General features: G+C 45.0%; 1 protein-coding gene across 2 annotated transcripts in view; it reads left to right on the forward strand.

Annotated features, from left to right (window-relative positions):
* Positions 1–8,544: 8,544 nt before the first annotated feature.
* LOC115121840 (sprouty-related, EVH1 domain-containing protein 2-like) overlaps positions 8,545–20,735 on the forward strand; it is a 35,524-nt gene continuing 23,333 nt past the window's right edge. Inside the window, exon 1 of one of the 2 annotated variants that reach the window (XM_065023007.1) lies at positions 8,545–9,152. In XM_065023007.1, the coding sequence (XP_064879079.1) occupies positions 9,127–9,152 (26 nt within the window). In that variant the 5' untranslated portion in view covers positions 8,545–9,126. The remainder of the gene's footprint in view (positions 9,153–20,735) is intronic. The other variant, XM_065023008.1, reaches the window with a different exon arrangement.

Below are 20,735 nucleotides of genomic sequence, written 5' to 3' on the forward strand. Positions count from 1 at the left end.
GAACCTCCTCCAGGCATCTGATCCCTCCGACATACTGGCAACATGACCATGTTCATCTGAACCTCCCTCAGACACACTGCTGCAACATGACCATAAGCTTGCATCTGAACCTCCCTCAGACATACTGCTGCAACATGACCATAAGGGCATCTGAACCTCCCTCAGACATACTGCTGCAACATGACCATAAGCTTGGCATCTGAACCTCCCTCAGAACATGACCATAAGCTCATCTGAACCTCCCTCAGACATGCAACATGACCATAAAAGGCATCTGAACCTCCCTCAGACATACTGGAACATGACCATAAGCTTGGCATCTGAACCTCCCTCAGACATACTGCTGCAACATGACCATAAGTGGCATCTGAAACTCCCTCAGACACACTGCTGCAACATGACCATAAGCTTGGCATCTGAACCTCCCTCAGACACACTGCTGCAACATGACCATAAGTTGGCATCTGAACCTCCCTCAGACATACTGCTGCAACATGACCATCCATCTGAACCTCCCTCAGACATACTGCTGCAACATGACCATAGGGCATCTGAACCAGACATACTGAACATGACCATAAGCTCATCTGAACCTCCTCAGACATTATCTGAACCTGACATACTGCTGCAACCCATAAGCCAGAACCTCAGAACACACTGCTGCAACACACTGCTGAACATGACCATAAGGGCATCTGAACCTCCCTCAGACATATGCTGTTCTCATCTGAACCTCCCTCAGACATACTGCTGCAACATGACCATAAGCTTGGCATCTGAACCTCCCTCAGACACACTGCTGCAACATGACCATAAGTGCATCTGTCCCTCAGACATACTGCTGCAACATGACCATAAGCTTGGCATCTGAACCTCCCTCAGACATACTGCTGCAACATGACCATAAGCTTGGCATCTGAACCTCCCTCAGACACACTGCTGCAACATGACCATAAGCTTGGCATCTGAACCTCCCTCAGACATACTGCTGCAACATGACCATAAGCTTGGCATCTGAACCTCCCTCAGACATACTGCTGCAACATGACCATAAGCTTGGCATCTGAAATCCCTCAGTACACAAGTGCAACATGACCATAAGCTTGGCATCTGAACCTCCCTCAGACATACTGCTGCAACGTGACCATAAGTTCTTGGCATCTGAACCTCCCTCCGACCAATCTGCTGCAACTGCTGACAACATAAAGCTTGGCATCTGAACCTCCCTCAGACATACTGCTGCAACATGACCATAAGCTTGGCATCTGAATCTCCCTCAGACACACTGCTGTAACATGACCATAAGCTTGGCATCTGAACCTCCCTCAGACATACTGCTGCAACATGACCATAAATTGGCATCTGAACCTCCCTCAGACATACTGCTGCAACATGACCATAAGCTTGGCATCTGAACCTCCCTCAGACAGACTGCTGCAACATGACCATAAGCTTGGCATCTGAACCTCCCTCAGACATACTGCTGCAACATGACCATAAGCATACTTGGCATCTGGCATCTGAACCTCCCTCAGACATACTGCTGCAACATGACCATAAGCTTGGCATCTGAACCTCCCTCAGACACACTGCTGCAACATGACCATAAGCTTGGCATCTGAACCTCCCTCAGACATACTGCTGCAACGTGACCATAAGCTTGGCATCTGAACCTCCCTCCGACATACTGCTGCAACATGACCATAAGCTTGGCATCTGAACCTCCCTCAGACACACTGCTGCAACATGACCATAAGCTTGGCATCTGAACCTCCCTCAGACATACTGCTGCAACATGACCATAAGCTTGGCATCTGAACCCCTCAGACCTCAGACATACTGCTCTGCAACATGACCATAAGTTTGGCATCTGAACCTCCCTCAGACATACTGCTGCAACATGACCATAAGCTTGGCATCTGAACCTCTCCTCAGACATACTCAGACACACTGCTGCAACATGACCATAAGCTTGGCATCTGAACCTCCCTCAGACATACTGCTGCAACATGACCATAAGCTTGGCATCTGAACCTCCCTCAGACACACTGCTGCAACATGACCATAAGCTTGGCATCTGAACCTCCCTCAGACATACTGCTGCAACGTGACCATAAGCTTGGCATCTGAACCTCCCTCAGACATACTGCTGCAACATGACCATAAGCTTGGCATCTGAACCTCCCTCAGACATACTGCTGCAACATGACCATAAGCTTGGCATCTGAACCTCCCTCAGACACACTGCTGCAACATGACCATAAGCTTGGCATCTGAACCTCCCCTCAGACATACTGCTGCAACATGACCATAAGCTTGGCATCTGAACCTCCCTCAGACATACTGCTGCAACATGACCATAAGCTTGGCATCTGACCTCCCTCAGAGCTTGGCATCTGAACCTCCTCAGACATACTGCTGCAACATGACCATAAGCTTGGCATCTGAACCTCCCTCAGACAGACTGCTGCAACATGACCATAAGCTTGGCATCTGAACCTCCCTCAGACATACTGCTGCAACGTGACCATAAGCTTGGCATCTGAACCTCCCTCAGACATACTGCTGCAACATGACCATGCATCTGAACCTCCCTCAGACATGACCATAAGCTTGGCATCTGAACCTCCCTCAGACATACTGCTGCAACATGACCATAAGCTTGGCATCTGAACCTCCCTCAGACATACTGCTGCAACATGACCATAAGCTTGGCATCTGAACCTCCCTCAGACACACTGCTGCAACATGACCATAAGCTTGGCATCTGAACCTCCCTCAGACATACTGCTGCAACATGACCATAAGCTTGGCATCTGAACCTCCCTCAGACATACTGCTGCAACATGACCATAAGCTTGGCATCTGAACCTCCCTCAGACATACTGCTGCAACATGACCATAAGCTTGGCATCTGAATCTCCCTCAGACACACTGCTGTAACATGACCATAAGCTTGGCATCTGAACCTCCCTCAGACATACTGCTGCAACATGACCATAAGCTTGGCATCTGAACCTCCCTCAGACATACTGCTGCAACATGACCATAAGCTTGGCATCTGAACCTCCCTCAGACACACTGCTGCAACATGACCATAAGCTTGGCATCTGAACCTCCCTCAGACATACTGCTGCAACGTGACCATAAGCTTGGCATCTGAACCTCCCTCCGACACACTGCTGCAACATGACCATAAGCTTGGCATCTGAACCTCCCTCAGACACACTGCTGCAACATGACCATAAGCTTGGCATCTGAACCTCCCTCAGACATACTGCTGCAACATGACCATAAGCTTGGTATCTGAACCTCCCTCAGACATACTGCTGCAACATGACCATAAGTTTGGCATCTGAACCTCCCTCAGACATACTGCTGCAACATGACCATAAGCTTGGCATCTGAACCTCCCTCAGACACACTGCTGCAACATGACCATAAGCTTGGCATCTGAACCTCCCTCAGACATACTGCTGCAACATGACCATAAGCTTGGCATCTGAACCTCCCTCAGACACACTGCTGCAACATGACCATAAGCTTGGCATCTGAACCTCCCTCAGACATACTGCTGCAACGTGACCATAAGCTTGGCATCTGAACCTCCCTCCGACACACTGCTGCAACGTGACCATAAGCTTGGCATCTGAACCTCCCTCAGACATACTGCTGCAACATGACCATAAGCTTGGCATCTGAATCTCCCTCAGACACACTGCTGTAACATGACCATAAGCTTGGCATCTGAACCTCCCTCAGACATACTGCTGCAACGTGACCATAAGCTTGGCATCTGAACCTCCCTCAGACATACTGCTGCAACATGACCATAAGCTTGGCATCTGAACCTCCCTCAGACAGACTGCTGCAACATGACCATAAGCTTGGCATCTGAACCTCCCTCAGACATACTGCTGCAACGTGACCATAAGCTTGGCATCTGAACCTCCCTCAGACATACTGCTGCAACATGACCATAAGCTTGGCATCTGAACCTCCCTCAGACATACTGCTGCAACGTGACCATAAGCTTGGCATCTGAACCTCCCTCAGACATACTGCTGCAACATGACCATAAGCTTGGCATCTGAACCTCCCTCAGACATACTGCTGCAACGTGACCATAAGCTTGGCATCTGAACCTCCCTCAGACACACTGCTGCAACATGACCATAAGCTTGGCATCTGAACCTCCCTCAGACATACTGCTGCAACGTGACCATAAGCTTGGCATCTGAACCTCCCTCCGACACACTGCTGCAACATGACCATAAGCTTGGCATCTGAACCTCCCTCAGACATACTGCTGCAACATGACCATAAGCTTGGCATCTGAATCTCCCTCAGACACACTGCTGTAACATGACCATAAGCTTGGCATCTGAACCTCCCTCAGACATACTGCTGCAACATGACCATAAGCTTGGCATCTGAACCTCCCTCAGACATACTGCTGCAACATGACCATAAGCTTGGCATCTGAACCTTAACGCTCCCATTGGACAACTGACATATCCTAACATGACTTCATGTTATTCTTGTTACACAAGAGGATCCAGACAAGAACATCGTCACAATGGTCTGTAAAACGTGAACTACAAACTTAACATACCAATATGGAATAGAGTTGGGGGGTATCCAGCCGTATGGTGTCGCATTAACACATAGTTCTTCATAAGAAATAAGAAGAAATATCTTGCTGCGTTTTGTACACGCAGATGTAAAATGCCTCTTATTGTTAATTTCTGGTTCGGCATCAGACACATTTTGTGCTTCAGTTGAACTTCTCTACTTGGATGAAATTTCTTGAATGGGCTTTCTATCAGCAGACAGCGCTCTGAAATATGAATGGGCTTTCTATCAGCAGGCAGCGCTCTGAAATATGAATGGGCTTTCTATCAGCAGGCAGCGCTCTGATATATGAATGGGCTTTCTATCAGCAGGCAGCGCTCTGAAATATGAATGGGCTTTCTATCAGCAGGCAGCGCTCTGATATATGAATGGGCTTTCTATCAGCAGACAGCGCTCTGATATATGAATGGGCTTTCTATCAGCAGACAGCGCTCTGATATATGAATGGGCTTTCTATCAGCAGACAGCGCTCTGATATATGAATGGGCTTTCTATCAGCAGACAGCGCTCTGATATATGAATGGGCTTTCTATCAGCAGGCAGCGCTCTGATATATGAATGGGCTTTCTATCAGCAGACAGCGCTCTGAAATATGAATGGGCTTTCTATCAGCAGACAGCGCTCTGAAATATGAATGGGCTTTCTATCAGCAGGCAGCGCTCTGATATATGAATGGGCTTTCTATCAGCAGACAGCGCTCTGATATATGAATGGGCTTTCTATCAGCAGGCAGCGCTCTGAAATATGAATGGGCTTTCTATCAGCAGGCAGCGCTCTGATATATGAATGGGCTTTCTATCAGCAGACAGCGCTCTGAAATATGAATGGGCTTTCTATCAGCAGACAGCGCTCTGATATATGAATGGGCTTTCTATCAGCAGACAGCGCTCTGAAATATGAATGGGCTTTCTATCAGCAGACAGCGCTCTGATATATGAATGGGCTTTCTATCAGCAGGCAGCGCTCTGAAATATGAATGGGCTTTCTATCAGCAGGCAGCGCTCTGATATATGAATGGGCTTTCTATCAGCAGACAGCGCTCTGAAATATGAATGGGCTTTCTATCAGCAGACAGCGCTCTGATATATGAATGGGCTTTCTATCAGCAGACAGCGCTCTGAAATATGAAATATGAATGGGCTTTCTATCAGCAGACAGCGCTCTGATATATGAAATATGAATGGGCTTTCTATCAGCAGACAGCGCTCTGATATATGAAATATGAATGGGCTTTCTATCAGCAGACAGCGCTCTGATATATGAAATATGAATGGGCTTTCTATCAGCAGACAGCGCTCTGATATATGAAATATGATGGCCATGCAAACCTGGCTTTTTCCTTGCATGTTCCTTGTCACTATTGAAGCAACAACAAAACACCGTTGACTGGGTTACCTATATATATATATATATACATACATACAGTTGAAGTCGGAAGTTTACATACACTTAGGTTGGAGTCATTTACATTTACATTTACATTTAAGTCATTTAGCAGACGCTCTTATCCAGAGTGACTTACAAATTGGTGCATTCACCTTATGACATTAAAACTCATTTTTCAACCACTCAACAAATGTCTTGTTAAATCATGGAGGATAACGCACAATAAAGTCTGGGACATATTTCCATTGTTAAATCATGGAGGATAACACACTATACAGTCTGGGACTTATTTCCACTGTTAAATCATGGAGGATAACACACAATACAGTCTGGGACTTATTTCCATTGTTAAATCATGGAGGATAACACACTATACAGTCTGGGACTTATTTCCATTGTTAAATCATGGAGGATAACACACAATACAGTCTGGGACTTATTTCCATTGTTAAATCATGGAGGATAACACACTATACAGTCTGGGACTTATTTCCATTGTGGGCCTCTTGAATGGGATGAACCTTGACTAGAATACAGCATATACACATATGAAGTGGGTAAAACAGTATGTAAACATTATAGAAGTGACCAGTGTTCCATGTCGATGTACAAAGGGCAGCAGCCTCTAAGGTGCAGGGATGAATAACGGGGTGGTACCTGGCTAGTGACAGTGACTAAGTTCAGGGTAAGGTACTGGGTGGAGGCCTGTTAGTGATGGCTATTTAACAGCCTGATGGCCTTGAGATAGAAGCTGTTTTTCAGTCTCTCGGTCCCAGCTTTGATGCAACTGTACTGACCTCGCTTTCTGGGTGATAGTGGGGTGAACAGGCCAGGCCGTAGCTCGGTTGGCTGAGGTCCTTGATGATCTTCTTGGCCTTCCTGTGACACCGGGTGTTGTAGATGTCCTGAAGGGCAGGCAGTGTGCTCCCGGTGATGTGTTGGGCTAACCGCACCACCCTCTGGAGAACCCTGCGGCTGTGTACCAGGCGGCGACACAGCCTGACAGGATGCTCTCAATGGTGCATCTGTAAAAATGTGTGAGGGTGTCAAATCTGGGACAAATGCGCCAGACATATTGTTATCCCCTAAGTGTTGTTATATCTGACAGATACAAGACAGACACTTCATAACGTGTTTCCTTATTATTTATTTGTAGGTACCTTTTTGTTTAGCTGTTTATGAATGTGTTAGTCAACGTGTTTCTGTGGGCTATAGCAGTGAATGTCACGGTCGTCGTATTGGAGGAGACCACGGAGCAGCGTGATATGAATACATATTCTTTAATAAGACGAAGAACACTTTAACAAACTATACAAAACGACCGTGACGCTATACTATAAATGTGCATACACAGGCAACTAGACATAGACAATAACCCACGAAATACCCAAAGAAGATGGCTGCCTAAATATGGTTCCCAATCAGAGACAACGATAGACAGCTGCCTCTAATTGAGAACCAATCTAGGCAACCATAGACATATATAAACACCTAGATGATAAACAACCCCATAAACCTACAAAACCCCTAGACAGTACCAAAAACACATACGTCACCCATGTCTCACCCTGACCTAAACAAAATATATAAAGAAAACAAAGAATACTCAGGTCAGGGTGTGACAGTGAAGGCCAAAGTTAATGTTTCATCAAATATCTATACACTACCGGTCAAGGGTTTTAGAACACCTACTCATTCAAGGGTTTTTCTTTATTTTTTACTATTTTCTACATTGTAGAATAATAGTAAAGACATCAAAACTATGAAATAACACATATGGAATCATGAAGTAACCCCAAAAAAAGTGTTAAACAAATCAAAATGTATTTTATATTTGAGATTCTTCAAAGTAGCCAAACTTAGCCTTAATGACAGCTTTGAACACTCTTGGCATTCTCTCAACCAGCTTCATGAGGTAGTCACCAGCATGAGGTAGTCACCTGCATGAGGTAGTCACCTGGTGACGACCTTCTGTTCCTTAGCCCAATTAACAAGTCTGGCCCTCTCTGGCCTCTCCATGCTTCTCTTCTGTCGTTACCCACGAGACGCAACGCCGAACATTCTCTTTCCTTCGCTGTTTGTCTGAAATGACGCACACAGACTTACAATTAAGAGTTGGATGACCGTTCAAAACTATTTTTTCCCCAGTCGGAGCTCGTTTTTTTCTGAGTTCCCAGTTGTTTTCAACGCACTGAAGTCTGAAGTTGGAGAATTTCCCGAGTTCCCAGTCATTTTGAACGTTGCGTCACTCTCTGGGTTACCACAGCCACAAAGTCAAAATATCATACAAATGTGGCTATATCATAATAATTAATGGAAACTAACATTTGCTTGGTAGTATCAATTTAAGGTTAAGGTTAGTCATAAGTTTAGCAGTGTGTTAAGGTTAGGTTTAAAATGACATTTTAAGAATATAAATTGTAGAAATAGGCGGGGTTTATGACGTTTTGTTTGCGGTAACCAGTGAGGACACTGCTCTGGCGCTTTCACGACAACTGTGAACTTGGAAAATATGAGGTCAAATCATGACTTCAGTGATTTTCAGGTCGGAAAGTCGGAGCTCTAGAAAGAGGCCCGACTTCGAATTCCAGAAGTCTTGGACTTACTAAAGTCGGAAGTCGGAGATTTCCGAGTTCCCAGTTCCCAGTTGTTTTGAACGCGACATCTCCTATCTCCCTTCGCGGTGACGTAGGGGTGCCTGCACAATCCAACATGGAGTAGCGAGCGATGGGGCTCTAGCGGGGCCACCCCTTGGTAACGCCAGTGCCCATTCAGCAACGCTGAACGGGCCGTCGAAAACCTGGCCCCCAGAATTTAGGAGGCACATGTTTTACCTCACCGTATTACCCTGAGGATTATAAACTTACGGAGAGTCTTTATTTTACACAAGCAACTGGTTGGCATGACAAGAAAAGGACAGCAGAGAGAGAGAGACCTACTGTAGTCTAAGACTGAAGCAAAGAGCGCTGTGTATTCACACAAAGACAGCGGAAAGATAGGCTTCTGCGCGGAATAGAAGGAAAGGACTGAGGATAGGTGTTGAAAAAAATGACGAGCAAAAAGTATGCACCCGCATTGGGATATCATTTCAGGTGAAACGAGAAAATGATAGAAGAAACACACCCAAGCGAGTAAGTATTATAATAACAATGTATTCAACTTCATTAGCGCTTTTCATTAGGCAGAAAGGATCGCAAAGCGTTGAAAGCAAATCAAACAAGAATACAATAACACGGCTATATGACACAGTATGTCTGGACTAAGCTATGATTATCGGGCAGAGTTTAACATTTTGAGTGTTTCAAAAAACGGTTCAAAATTAAGATAGCCGGAGGCAAGTAGGTAACTTTTTAGACCGGGCTAGTAGAAAATCTGCCCATAATATCACATGGCACAGATTTTGGACCCGGGCTAGTAAGAAATTGCGTTCTACTAACGTTAACCTGGCTGGCCAGGCAGCTTGCAAACAGAGCGATTGTCAAATTGGAACCGCACATCCTAGACTAGTAAATATCGACTCCAATATATATATGTCCCTTTGAGAAATGCTCAACTAAGTTACATTTTATTTGTTGGAAACGAAATGCCTTGTGGATCTGTTTTAGTTTCAGTCTTTAAAGTATTTTTTACAAAGTTTGAAAATGGTCTGTGGCATGGGGGATTAGGCTATAATATATTGACAGTGAAAGCAGAAGAGGACTGGGGGGGTTTTAGGGCCCCCGTCTTGTTCTAGTCTACTGATTCTGTCTTGCGGAGGGAGAGGAGGGGGAAGGTGGTGTGGTGGTTGCAGCGTGGGTGGATCGGAAACATGTTGTAAAGAAATCAGCAGTAGGGCCTTTTAAAATGTAACCAAGTTCGAAACTCTAGCGTTGTAAACGTGACTCTCTCGACGGATGGGAACCGAGCCTGTCGCTTCTCGTTACTTTGCGGTTGATATTGTCTCGTAGCCTATGCAACATTCGTTTGGGCCATCGTTCTGTGTTTGTTTGTTCAAGCTGTGGCTGGGGGAACTCTTTTCGGAAGGAGGATATGAGATATCCGATATGCCCCATCCACCATCTCTTTTCACAATCGCTCTCATTTACATAAGCGTTAAAGAGGGTGGTGGTTGCAGCGTGGGTGGATCGGAAACATGTTGTGAAGCGATTAGCGGCGGTAGGGCCTTTTAAAAATGTTACCAAGTTTGAAACAAGTTACAATCTATCATCTCTACGGATGGAACAGAGACTGTCGTCTGTTATCTCTTTGTAGCTATTCGTTTGCTTATTTGTTTTTAGGTCATCGTTTGAAAGTATGTTTGCTTCAAACTGTGACTAGGGGAAGAAATCTTCCCGGGAGGACGTTTCATTCATAAAAACACCAATCGAGGACGACGGGGCTTGTCTGGCAAAGTTTACCTGACAACATCAACCCGTTTTTTAAAATATATGTTTAGATGTTTAAAATATATGTCCCGTAGAATTGCGCGACATTATTGCGTGTCATTATTGTAACGTTGGATCGTTATTCCAGGTTCTTTGTAGCCTGTGAACCCCAGGCTATTCATAAAGTCTGAATCATTGTGCCGTGCCTTCCTTTATCTCGCTCAAATCGAAAGCATTTCAAATGTAAACAGAGGCTCGTCAATAGTCTTGGCATGTAGCTTTCTGAGTTTTGTCTTTGGATCGTTTTATTGTTGTTTAGGCCAGGGATTCCCAAACTTTTTCACTCAGTCTTCCCTTCCAGTATTGGGGTACATTCATGATACAAACTGTTCACACCCTTCTTGTTGGTGGAGAGAGAATTGTGCAGGTCAAGGTTTTCCCGCAATTCTACACATTTTGGCATGAGTTGTATTGAATTGAATTTTTTTGTATAGAACATTTAGACGTTTCTATATATTTTGCCAAGTCTGTGTATTCATGTGACATTTGGGCTAAAAGGCCTGGCAAATGTCTCTAAGGTCTGCAATGACAAGAGGAAAACTAGTTTCACCTCGTGCATTCTGCTTTTACAGCATCAAGAGTAAGATGAAAGCCTGACTGAGTACCTTATAAAACACACACACACTGGGAGAACCACTGTGATGCAGTTCAATTATATTTCTCGTAGACTAACATATAGCATAATGTTTGATGCATTGGCCTTCTTGTAATTTGTATTTGTAGGCAAGATCTTGTTGGCAACACCTATTCTGGTTTATTCAAGCCTAATATTAATGGCATCAATTTACAGTCTCCTTTAGTGTCTATATTCAATAGGCTATTCGCCTTTATAATGCTGCGTGTGCGTGCTGAATCATAGGTAGGCCTTATTGCTTTGGAAGCAGAGAGGCTCTGTAGAATGTCAGTCAAGCAGATCCTGATAGATAGCTGTCGGAAGGGCGAAGGGCACAGGAGGGGATGTTTGCGTGGCAGTCGCGTGACGCTCGCCCATTCATAAAAACTGTAACCTTCAGCGCGCCCCATTCACGGTGCATAGCTACAGCCAGGGGCCTTGCTGCCTTGACATGAGGGCCATTAGTGCGGCAACCAAACAATAAAGACAGGAACCGGTTGTCCTTACACACAGCAGGCCAAATGCCCAGTTTGTAAAAAGTTATCTGATTTTATTACAGCAATCGGATTAAATGCATATAAATATAATGATTAGTAAGGGCAAAAGCTGATGTTTATTAAAATAAATATTTGATATTCTACTCAATACACATTTGAAGGCTTTATTTTTTATCCGTAATGACACATTGAATACGTTTACAGGCACACTTATAACGCGATATTCAACTGATTATGGTAGTAGGCAGATTATCCAATAGTCATGTAAACACCTTACTCTGCTTCTCTTAATATGCTTAAAGTCAACATCGACTGAAGCATGCGGCGATTAAAACACCCTGTTTTCTGAACACTTTGACAAATGATTAGGACACGTAAACACATTAATCTGCGCATGTGATCTGCGCATGTTCTAGCACCAGCCGAGCGAACCCCTCTTTAGCGCGAGTGAAGTGAGTTAGAAACTACAATGTATGGATCTTTAGAAGTAGTTTTCACAAACTTATAGAACCCAGAATCAAATATGCTTCCCTAAAAGAACATGGTCGCTAGGGTATAACGTTTACATTGGCTAACCGGGCTCTATCTGGACTATCTGCCGTGTCCCGCCACCCACCTCTTACGCTGCTGCTACTCTCTGTTCATCATGTAGTCACTTTAACCATACCTACATGTACATACTACCTTTTTTTTGCACTATTGGTTAGAGCCTGTAAGTAAGCTTTTCACTGTAAGGTCTACACCTCTTGTAGTCAGCATTTCACTGTAAGGTCTACACCTGGTTGTATTCAGCGCACATGACAAATAAACTTGGATTTGATTTGATTGGCAATTTTCTGCATTTATCAGAGTGACGTCAGGTAGCCTGATTTCAGATGTGTTCGTGTAAACAGGATTATTATGGGAAATCGTTATTCTTGCAAAGCATGTAAACGTTTTAATCAAACTATTATATTCATCTGACTTTACACAATAATCACATTATTGTAACTGCACTCATTGTCTGCAAAATTAAGGATCCAAATATAAAATGAGTTCTCTGTTGACTTTCTCTCTTTGACACACAAACACACTCACACAGAGAGGACAGACACACATACACACTCACACAGAGAGGACAGACACACATACACACTCACACAGAGAGGACAGAGACACACACTCACACAGAGAGGACAGAGACACACACTCACACAGAGAGGACAGAGACACACAGAGAGGACAGAGACACACACTCACACAGAGAGGACAGAGACACACACTCACACAGAGAGGACAGAGACACACACTCACACAGAGAGGACAGAGACACACACTCACACAGAGAGGACAGAGATACACACTCACACAGAGAGGACAGAGACACACACTCACACAGAGAGGACAGATATACACACTCACACAGAGGACAGAGATACACACTCACACAGAGAGGACAGAGACACACAGAGGACAGAGAGGACAGAGATACACACTCACACAGAGATACACACTCACACAGAGAGGACAGAGATACACACTCACACAGAGAGGACAGAGATACACACTCACACAGAGAGGACAGAGAGACACACTCACACAGAGAGGACAGAGATACACACTCACACAGAGAGGACAGAGATACACACTCACACAGAGAGGACAGAGACACACACTCACACAGAGAGGACAGAGATACACATACACACTCACACAGAGAGGACAGACACACATACACACTCACACAGAGAGGACAGACACACATACACACTCACACAGAGAGGACAGACACACATACACACAGAGAGGACAGAGATACACACTCGCACAGAGAGGACAGAGACACACACTCACACAGAGAGGACAGAGACACACATACACACTCACACAGAGAGGACAGACACACATACACACTCACACAGAGAGGACAGACACACATACACACTCACACAGAGAGGACAGACACACATACACACTCACACAGAGAGAACAGACACACATACACACTCACACAGAGAGGACAGACACACATACACACTCACACAGAGAGGACAGATACACACTCACACAGAGAGAACAGACACACATACACACTCACACAGAGAGGACAGAGACACACACACACACTCACACAGAGAGGACAGACACGCATACACACTCACACAGAGAGGACATACACAGACACACAGAGAGGACAGACACACATACACAGACACACACACAGAGAGGATAGAGACATTAGTGGAAGATGTATTGATCTCTAGGTTACTGACATGTGCACTGTCAGTATTTCAGTATTTGACTCTGATGCCCAATGACATTCAGCTAAGTTCGCTGCTCTGCAACGTAACCCAGAGCTGACCACCACGCATTGATTCAACTGCTACACTCACTCAGTCACACAAAAAAATAACTCAGTCACTGTCTGTCTGTCTGTCTGTCACTCAGTCCGTCAGTCACTGTCCGTCAGTCACCCACTCACTCACTCACTCACTCACTCACTCACTCACTGTCTCACTGTCTCACTCAGTCAGTCAGTCACTGTCCGTCACTCACTCACTCACTCACTCGCTGTCACTCACTCGCTGTCTGTCTGTCTGTCAGTCACTGTCCGTCACTCACTCACTCACTCACTCACTCCACTCACTCACTCACTGTCTCACTCACTGTCACACACTCACTCACTCGCTGTCACTCACTCGCTGTCTGTCTGTCTGTCAGTCACTGTCCGTCACTCACTCACTCACTCACTGTCTCACTCATTCAGTCAGTCAGTCACTTTTCTTTCTATGCATGTCTTTCTAGCATTCTGGGAAAAGTCTATTATTTTCTCAGCTCATTCAGCTCCAGTCAACATATCTACATGTCATAGAGCATCAGAGACAACACAAAACAGAAAACACAACATAGCAAGGAGTAGCCTGTGTACACCACCTGGAAAATAATCTAGGGGAAACACTGGCTCCTGAAACAGAGGATAATAGAGGAAGGGAGACAGACACAAAGAGTGAGAGAGAAAGACACAAAGAGTGAGAGAGACACAAAGAGTGAGAGACAGACAGAAAGAGCGACAGACAGAAAGAGTGAGAGAGACAGACACAGAAAGAGCGAGAAAGACAGACAGAAAGCGAGAGAGACAGACACAGAAAGAGTGAGACAAAGACACAAAGAGTGAGAGAGACAGACACAGAAAGAGCGAGAGAGACAGACAGAAAGAGCGAGAGAGACGGACAGAAAGAGCGAGAAAGACACAGAGCGAGAGAGACACAGAAAGAGCGAGACAGACACAGAGCGAGAGAGACACAGAAAGAGCGAGACAGACACAGAAAGGGGGATACCTAGTCAGTTGTACAACTGAATGGCTTCAACTGAAATGTGTCTTCTGCATTTAACCCAACCCCTCTGAATCAGAGAGGTGCAAGGGGCTGCCTTAATCGACATCCACAGCGCCCGGGGAACAGTGGGTTAACTGCCTTGCTCAGGGCAGTTAAACCCACATAATTCTACCTTGTCAGCTCGGGGATTCTATCCATAACCTCTCGGTTACTGGCCCAACGCTCTAACCACTAGACCTACCTGCCACCCACCACACACAGAAAGAGACAGACAGAGAGAGAGAGAGAGAAAAATTGCCAGATGGGGAGAGGAGAACGAGAGAGAGTCCGATTTACCATTGGTCTTGGATGAGGTGAGGTCATTGGAGATTATTGACACTCCAGGCCCTCGAGGGAAAGTTGCATCCAGTAACTGTCAGCTGTAGTTATTGATAACCCTCCCATGTCCAGGCAGACACTGTCTTTCTTCACCTGTACAGAGGTAATAACTGGACTGTGTGTGTGTGTGTGTGTGTGTGTGTGTGCTCGGGTAACACACATGTGAGAGTGGTCAGACAAGTGCAAAAGCTGGAAGAGAATCCCAGTCAATAGCAAACCAAGCTTCCAACCCCCTAAAACCCTTCTGGTCTGAGCCAGCAGGACAGAACTGCATATGACACAGAATGTTTGTTCTACATTATGTATTTCTATCTGATCGTTCTATGACATAGTACCTCCATGTCCATAAGCCCCAGCTTTCAGTCATTCTATGTCCGCCCTTCCCTGTCAGCTGTGTGACATCAACAACCCTCACTAAATTCCCATTTGGAAAAAGCGTTTTTCCCTGTTACCTTATTCCGGACGGAACCTGACGTTACCAAGGTGACTCCCTGGCCTCTCTGGCCTTTTCTCATTTGGACAAAAGTCCATCCTCCACCCTTTGTCCTCGCTCCTCCGTGACCCGGAAACCGATAAGTGGCCGAGTGTTGGAGGAGATGTCAATTGAGTTAGTAGGCGAACGGAAGAGAGTCCTCCCGTCCTCAATAGCCACCTGTCATGGAGGACAGTCATGTGTATCCTACCTGAGTCCTTCACGGAAGACTTTTGACATTTGTCACGCCCCCTTTGATTCAGCTGTTGTTTCGTTAGAGGAGAAAAGCATGCCAACATTTTAAGAACAATATGCTGCTTATCGTTTTATCTACTAAATGTCTTGCACAACTATCTTCATTTGTTTTGATCACTTTATACATTTATTCCACCCCTGTGAACTTCATTTACATAATGACACACAAGTGGAGGAGAGTCTAATTTCATAAAGGCGCATTTTTATCCACTTCCCCTCTCCTCCATTACCTCTGACCTTTTCAAAAGGATACAAGAGAGGACTCAGGAGCGAGGACGCAGGAGTTGAGCAAATCCATGACAAGAACAAACATGAGAACCCATATTGAAAATAAATCCATGACAAGAACAAACATGAGAACCCGTATTTAAAATAAATCCATGACAAGAACAAACATGAGAACCCGTATTGAAAATAAATCCATGACAAGAACAAACATGAGAACCTGTATTGAAAATAAATCCATGACAAGAACAAACATGAGAACCCGTATTGAAAATAAATCCATGACCAGAACAAACATGACAACCCATATAGAAAATAAATCCATGACAAGAACAAACATGAGAACCTGTATTGAAAATGAATCCATGACAAGAACAAACATGAGAACCCGTATAGAAAATAAATCCATGACGAGAACAAACATGAGAACCCGTATTGAAAATAAATCCATGACGAGAACAAACATGAGAACCCGTATTGAAAATAAATCCATGACGAGAACAAACATGAGAACCCGTATTGAAAATAAATCCATGACGAGAACAAACATGAGAACCCGTATTGAAAATAAATCCATGACGAGAACAAACATGAGAACCCGTATTGAAAATAAATCCATGACCAGAACAAACATGAGGACCTGTATTGAAAATAGCCATTGTTTGGGGCCCTTGATAGAGAACCTTACAGAAATACAATGACAATCCGTTGTTTGGGGCCCTGATATGACTAGAACGGTTCTTCCTATAATTAGAATGATCAATATGACTAGAATGGTTCTTCCTATAATTAGAATGATCAATATGACTAGAATGGTTCTTCCTATAATTAGAATGATCAATATGACTAGAACGGTTCTTCCTATAATTAGAATGATCAATATGACTAGAACGGTTCTTCCTATAATTAGAATGATCAATATGACTAGAATGGTTCTTCCTATAATCAGCCTGTCATGATTAGGGTTATTGTATGTCATATGCAAACTAGGAATATGAGTAGATCAGCCAACCTCTATGTCCATAACTGACCCCAGTCTGTCTGTAGGTAGTCTACCAGTCCCTTGGTGCAGCAACTGACCTCACTGCCTCTATCACACAGAATGGGTCTGCCCTCAGGTCTGTAGCTGGCCTCACTGCCTCTATCTCTATCACACAGAATGGGTCTGCCCTTCAGGTCTGCAACTGGCCTCACTGCCTCTATCTCTATCACACAGAATGGGTCTGCCCTTCAGGTCTGCAACTGGCCTCACTGCCTCTATCTCCTGAAGCAGGCCTAGGTAACAGATTAGAATCCCATCACACAGTCTACCTGAAGCAGGCCTAGGTAACAGATTAGAATCCCATCACACAGTCTACCTGAAGCAGGCCTAGGTAACAGATTAGAACCCCATCACACAGTCTACCTGAAGCAGGCCTAGGTAACAGATTAGAACCCCATCACACACAGTCTACCTGAAGCAGGCCTAGGTAACAGATTAGAATCCCATCACACACAGTCTACCTGAAGCAGGCCTAGGTAACAGATTAGAATCCCATCACACAGTCTACCTGAAGCAGACCTAGGTAACAGATTAGAATCCCATCACACAGTCTGCTAGGAAGGAGTGGTGGAGGGATGGACGCCACTCAGAGAGACAGACTCTGTTTTTTAATGGCCTGTGTGTTTGATGAGGTGTGACCACGAGGGAGGGTTTGGAAGGAGCCAGGATAGGCAGAAGTTAATAGCTGTCGTGTGAGTGTGTGTGTGTGTGTGTGCTCTCTCTCCAGTGTCTGGTTATGTGTGTGTGTGTGTGCTCTCTCTCCAGTGTGTGGTTATGTGCACACCCCTCTCTTGCCCGGTGCAGTAGGTCTGTGTTGTGGCCTGACCTCAGATTATAGGGTCTGTCTGTCTGCTGTGTTTCACCCTGCTGTCGTCACAGGGTGGATATGGTACTACCCTCTCATATGAATTCCTCTCCGTTCAGACCAGATCTACAGCCTATCTTTATCACAGTGAGACAGACCAGCTAGACAGTCTTATGTCATTGTGGATGAGAGTTACTCTCCGTGTTTTTATTTGGCCAGTTTCAACAAAAATACATACGTCTGTCATATATTTAGAGTCTGGTGGCTGTATGCAGACTGAAGGCAGAGACGCTGTCTGCTGGTGACTCATGCAGCGCGTGTGTGTGTGTGTGTGTGAGGCAGACTCAATCCAACCTACTAGTGGGATGTGGGTGTGTGGATTCTGAGCTCTCCTAGAAATCCAGACAGTATTGGAGCAGAGCTGCCTGCATAACGCTGGTCATAACACTCTGGCTGGCTGGCTGGCTCTGGTAGTGTGTGTGTGTGTGTGTGTGTGTGTCTAACTCTGGTTGTGTGTGTGTGTCTAACTCTGGTAGTGTGTGTGTCTGACTCTGGTTGTAGTGTGTGTGTGTGTGTGTGTGTGTGTGTGTGTGTGTGTGTGTAGGTGAACGAGGTTAGCCACCTGTGTGTGTCCCTTCCAATTCCAATGAACTAAAGTCTCACGTAGTTGGTCAGATGCTTGATGAAGTTCTGGGTCCATACATGACTGACTGACTGACTGGCTGGCTGGCAGGCAGGCAGGCAGTTAGTTAGTTAAACACTTGAGAATGAATTGTAGTCTACTGAATTGACTGAAGAGCTTGTGCATTATGTTGTATGGACCTCCACCAGTTTGCATGGTGTTGTGTTGTTGGTACCCTGATGGTTCTGTTCTGTCTTACATGGTGTTGTGTTGTTGGTACCCTGATGGTTCTGTTCTGTCTTACATGGTGTTGTTGGTACCCTGATGGTTCTGTTCTGTCTTACATGGTGTTGTTGGTACCCTGATGGTTCTGTTCTGTCTTACATGGTGTTGTGTTGTTGGTACCCTGATGGTTCTGTTCCGACTTACATGGTGTTGTGTTGTTGGTACCCTGATGGTTCTGTTCCGACTTACATGGTGTTGTGTTGTTGGTACCCTGATGGTTCTGTTCTGTCTTACATGGTGTTGTGTTGTTGGTACCCTGATGGTTCTGTTCCGACTTACATGGTGTTGTGTTGTTGGTACCCTGATGGTTCTGTTCTGACTTACATGGTGTTGTGTTGTTGGTACCCTGATGGTTCTGTTCTGACTTACATGGTGTTGTTGGTACCCTGATGGTTCTGTTCTGTCTTACATGGTGTTGTGTTGTTGGTACCCTGATGGTTCTGTTCTGACTTACATGGTGTTGTTGGTACCCTGATGGTTCTGTTCTGTCTTACATTGTGTTGTTGGTACCCTGATGGTTCTGTTCTGTCTTACATGGTGTTGTGTTGTTGGTACCCTGATGGTTCTGTTCTGACTTACATGGTGTTGTTGGTACCCTGATGGTTCTGTTCTGTCTTACATGGTGTTGTTGGTACCCTGATGGTTCTGTTCTGTCTTACATGGTGTTGTTGGTACCCTGATGGTTCTGTTCTGACTTACATGGTGTTGTTGGTACCCTGATGGTTCTGTTCTGACTTACATGGTGTTGTTGGTACCCTGATGGTTCTGTTCTGTCTTACATGGTGTTGTTGGTACCCTGATGGTTCTGTTCTGACTTACATGGTGTTGTTGGTACCCTGATGGTTCTGTTCTGACTTACATGGTGTTGTTGGTACCCTGATGGTTCTGTTCTGTCTTACATGGTGTTGTTGGTACCCTGATGGTTCTGTTCTGACTTACATGGTGTTGTGTTGTTGGTACCCTGATGGTAATCAGGTAGACTAAACTGTATGGAGGACAGAGCCTGTATTCTGTTCATTTCTACTGGCTAGTCTATATGGCCATCAGTCTATCACCCCAAATTACCTCACGACACCATTCACTTCAGTCATTCTTTACAATTTCCTCTACTCTCCCTCCCCCATCTCCTCCCCTACCCGTCCTTTCCTCCTCCTCCTCCTCCTCTGTCCTGTGTAGTTATTGAGAGGAGGCTGGGCTGGTGTTGTGTCAGGTTACCATACAGTATACGGCTGGGCCCTCAATGAAGTATCTCTATTTCTCTCAATGAAGTCTGTCGCTCCCACAATGAATTCTCTCTATTTCTCTCAATGAAGTCTCTCTATTTCTCTCAATGAAGAGTCTCTCTCAATGAAGTCTGTCTCTCTCTGTGTCTCTCTCTCTCTCTCAATGAGGTCTGTCTCTCTCTCTCTCAATGAAGTCTCTCTCTCAATGAAGTCTCTCTCTCAATGAAGTCTCTTTCTCTCAATGAAGACTCTCTCAATGAAGTCTCTCTCTCAATGAAGTCTCTTTCTCTCAATGAAGACTCTCTCAATGAAGTCTCTCTCTCAATGAAGTCTCTTTCTCTCAATGAAGACTCTCTCAATGAAGTCTCTCTCTCTCTCAATGAAGTCTCGCTCTCTCTCTCTCAATGAAGTCTCTCTCTCTCCCCTCTCTCTCTCTCTCTCAATGAAGTCTCTCTCTCAATGAAGTCTCTCTCAATGAACTCTCTCTCTCTCTCTCTCTCAATGAAGTCTCTCGCTCTCTCTCTCCTCTCCCCTCTCTCTCTCAATGAAGTCTCTCTCT

This window comes from Oncorhynchus nerka, linkage group LG10 (assembly GCF_034236695.1).
Source record: "Oncorhynchus nerka isolate Pitt River linkage group LG10, Oner_Uvic_2.0, whole genome shotgun sequence".
Classification (NCBI taxonomy): Eukaryota; Metazoa; Chordata; class Actinopteri; order Salmoniformes; family Salmonidae; genus Oncorhynchus; species Oncorhynchus nerka.